This window comes from Myotis davidii, unplaced genomic scaffold (assembly GCF_000327345.1).
Source record: "Myotis davidii unplaced genomic scaffold, ASM32734v1 scaffold244, whole genome shotgun sequence".
NCBI classification, from domain to species: domain Eukaryota; kingdom Metazoa; phylum Chordata; class Mammalia; order Chiroptera; family Vespertilionidae; genus Myotis; species Myotis davidii.
Window position 1 is genome coordinate 1,664,324 of NW_006294993.1, and position 4,145 is coordinate 1,668,468.

The 4,145-nt window shown below is 55.4% G+C and overlaps 1 protein-coding gene across 1 annotated transcript in view; it reads right to left on the reverse strand.

The window, feature by feature from the left end:
* CDH4 (cadherin 4) overlaps positions 1-4,145 on the reverse strand; it is a 119,693-nt gene that overhangs the window by 3,718 nt on the left and 111,830 nt on the right. The window contains exons 10-13 of the mRNA XM_015567722.1: positions 3,273-3,506; positions 1,125-1,358; positions 501-689; positions 164-225 (exon numbers count right to left, since the gene is read on the reverse strand). Of these exons, the coding sequence (XP_015423208.1) occupies positions 164-225; positions 501-689; positions 1,125-1,358; positions 3,273-3,506 (719 nt within the window). The remainder of the gene's footprint in view (positions 1-163; positions 226-500; positions 690-1,124; positions 1,359-3,272; positions 3,507-4,145) is intronic.

Below are 4,145 nucleotides of genomic sequence, written 5' to 3' on the forward strand. Positions count from 1 at the left end.
CAGGGGGAGGCTCGGGCGGGCGGCAGGCAGGGTGCCAGTGAAATCCACTGTCCTATTCCCTCCCCTGGTCGCCTTCCCATAACACCCACCTCCTCTCGGTCCAGACCCTGATTGTCCTGAAGGCACGTGGGGGGCCTGTGCCCCTGCTGCCTTCACTGGCCTAATGGGCCCCCAGGGGACCCCGCTGCCCAGGCTGCTCCACCTCCCTTACATGCCCCTTTGTCCCTCAGAACCCCCGAGCGGGGACAGGAAGCTTTAGCGGGGTAAGGACTTGCCCCGACTCCCACAATGGCTGTGGTGAGCGCAGGGTCCAACCAGGCAGCTCCTGGTCACCCCACAGCCCTGGCACACAGGTCTGTCCTTCCCAGCCCCTGGGGCACAGGGAGCAGGGTGAGGGGACCCAGAGCTGAGGCGGGATCCCCTCGGGGAGGCAGCGGTGCAAGTGCATGGAAATGCGGGCAGAGAGGCTCAGCTGGCGAAGAGGGTTCTGCTGTCCTCACTAGACATGGCCCCCCTCCCGCTGTGACCGAGGACGCACGGCCGCCTCACCTGGTCTTCCTCGCCGCCGCCTTCCTCATCGTACTTGAGGATGTTGTCACGCACATCGTCCTCCGGGTCGATGAGAAGCTGCTTTGTGTGCCGCTCCTTCTCCCGCCGCTTCATCCACCCGACGAACAGTAGGACCATGGCTGTGGGGTTTGGGGGCGCCATGAGCAGGGGTGTGTGTGCATGTGTGCAGGCAAGCACCATGTGTTATGTGTACCTGTGTGAGCATGTTATGCACGTGTGTGCACTGGGACGAATATGGGTGGGCTGTGCACCTGTGAGAGTGTGCATATTGCTGCCTGTTGTGTACACGCTGTGCAGTCCACATGTGGACATGCATGTGCGTGCATGCACAGCCACGTACACACGTATGCGCATGGACAGCCCATGTAAATGTGCTGGGATGCATGCATGCTCATGAGTGTGTCTGCGATCACACAGACCAGTTCAACGGGCTTTCTGAAAGGTCCCGGAGGTTGGGAGAGATGGGGCGATATGGGCTGCAGGGCCAACCCAGGCTTCGCCTGCACCTGGACAACCCTGGGTGGTGTGCGCCTGCAGTGCTCAGCCGTACTCACTCAGCAGGATGACGATGCAGACGAGGATGGCCACGATGGCACCTGTGCCCAGGCCAGCGGCCACCACCGCGCCAATGGTGGTGCAGTCGCCGTTCTCGTCGCATGGGCACACCTTGACTTTGATGATGGACGTGTTGGACAGGGGGGGGTTCCCAGAGTCTGTGACCATGATGGGAACATCGTACACTCCCGCCTCCAGGTACAGGATGCGCAAGCTGAGCTGGGCGTAGTCGCCTGGCACAAAGCAACAGCATGCGCTTTGTTAGTGAACACCCGGCCCTCCTTCCTGAGCACAACTTCTGAAGGAAAGACTGAATCTGACAGCATGAAACTCTCAGTCTGTGTGGCTCACACACACACACACACACACACACACACACACGTATACTCATGTACCGGCACACACACGCATATACATACGCAGGTGTACTCATGTACAAGCACATAACACAGGTATACTCATGTACAAGCACACACATACACAGGTATACTCATGTACAAAGCACACACATACACAGGTATACTCAAGTATACTCATGTACAAGCACACACATACACAGGTATACTCATGTACAAGCACACACATACACAGGTATACTCATGTACAAGCACATGCATACATATACAGGTATAAATGTGTACAAGCACACTCATGCGCACATATGTGTACTCATGTACAAGCACACAATGCACACACAGGTATACTCATGTATAACCACAAACATGCACATACATACACAGGTATACTCACATACAAGCATATAATGCACACACACGTATACTCATGCATGAGCGCACACACACAGGTATAATCATGTACAAGCACTTGCATACACATACAGGTATACACAGGTATAACCACACACACAGATATACTCATGTACAAGCACACAATACATATACACGTACACACATGTATAAGCACACACATGCACACACATGTAGACTCACACACAAGCATATAATGCACACACACAAGTATACTCATGTATGAGCACACACACATACACAGGTGTAATCATGTACCCCCATGCATGCGCATACACACACTACATCTTACCACGAAGGCAAAAGACACTGGCAATTCAAGAAAAGACACTGAACATGTGGGATGAAGAACTATCTCCTTACTGTATGAAGAGTTTGACCAAATCAACTATAAAGCAAAAACCTCAGAGAAAAATAGGTGGGGCACTGAGCAGACAGTTAACAGAAGAAACAAAAAGTGCCAATAAATATCTATACTAGTAAAAGGGCAATATGCTAATTAGACTGTGTCAACCGGCCATCTTTGGATGTCTGACTTCCTTCCGGACAAAGCCATGGTTGTGGGGGCCAAGGCAGAGGCAGTTAGGGGCAAGATCAGGCTGGCAGGGGGTTAGGGGCGATCAGGCTGGCAGGGGAGGGCAGTTGGGGGCGAGGCAGGTGAGTGGTTAGGAGCCAGTGGTCCTGGATTGCGAGAGGAATGTCTTCACAGGGATCGGGCCTAAACTGGCAGTCGGACATCCCCTGAGGGGTCCCAGATTGGAGAGGGTGCAGGCTGGGCCGAGGGACACCCCCTACCCCCGTGCATGAATTTTGTGCACCGGGCCTTTAGTATGAAAGAATGTCCATCACTAGTTAAGAAATACAAATGGAGGTTTCTGGAAGATAAGGGCTCTTTAAAATAAAACATATTGGAAAAAAAAAAGAAATACAAATGGAAACAATGATTTGGGTTGAGAAATCAGAAAGTGGTTTTCAAACAGTAACACTCCATGTTGCTGAGGCTTGGGGACCAGCCCACTCCTGCACGTCTGGTGAAACTGTAAATTGTGTCACCTTTCTAGACATACTGCACAACGCTAGCAGAACTCAGAATTCTGGTACCTTCTCTATGAGCCCACTCCCAGGAAATATATTGATCGGGGGTCAGCTGCAAGGATGTTCATGCTGGGATCGTTGACACAGAGAGCCTAGGACTGGGCGTGGCTGAGCACTGGAGCACAGCGGGGCCCCAGCCTCATAGGAACTCCTACAGGCGACAGGCTAGGTACCCCTCTTGTGGGGCCAGCTCCCCTCCCTGCTGTCCGCCTTCCCGGGTGACGGGCCCCTGGGGGCTGCACCGCAGACTCAGTCTGGTTCTCCAGGTGCCTGGGTGAGGCTCACCATTTAAGCGGGTGATGGTCCAGTTCTTCCGCACAGCGGCGGGGACGAAGGGCAGCTCAAAGACATAGGGGCCAACGTTGGGGTCGATGTCGGCGTCGGCTGCTGTGATGTTGATGGTGTCCAGGCCGGGCTTCTCGCAGATCTGCGCCTCCTTGGGGAGCAGCTCGGGGGCGTTATCATTGATATCGATGAGGTAGAGCTGGAGGGTCCCGGTGCCACTGGCTGGGGGGATCCCTGTGGGACAGACACGGGTGACCAGGCGGGGTCACTGCTGATCCTCTAGGGCCACAGGACATACCACAGCCCCACCCAGAACATCCCAAAGCTGCACCAGCACCCGCCTAACTGCATACAACATATGCACAGACAGAAGTAGAGCCATGGGAGCACATGCCCGCGCACATACATGCACACACACACGCACACATGCGCACACACCACGCAGAGCACAGCTGCAGGAGATGGCACCCACAGAGCTCACAACCACACTCAGGACCCTTCCCCAGTCCTCCAGGTTGACTGCCCCTCCCCCCAGCGGGGCTCCCTGTGGTCAGGCACCCTGTGCTCTGACTCTCATAACCAAACAAAGTCTTAGGAACTGTGTCCCTGGGGAAGGGAACTGGCAAGACGAATTTGGGATTGAGGGCCTCTGCCCAGCAGGTTCCCCTCTGCCCAGCAGGTTCCCCTCTGCCCAGCAGGCGCCCCTCTGCTAAGCAGGTTCCCCTCTGCCCAGCAGGTGCCCCTCTGCTAAGCAGGTTCCCCTCTGCCCAGCAGGCGCCCCTCTGCTAAGCAGGTTCCCCTCTGCCCAGCAGGCGCCCCTCTGCCCAGCAGTCCCCCTCTGCCCACCAGCTCCAGCAGTTCCCCTCTGCCCAG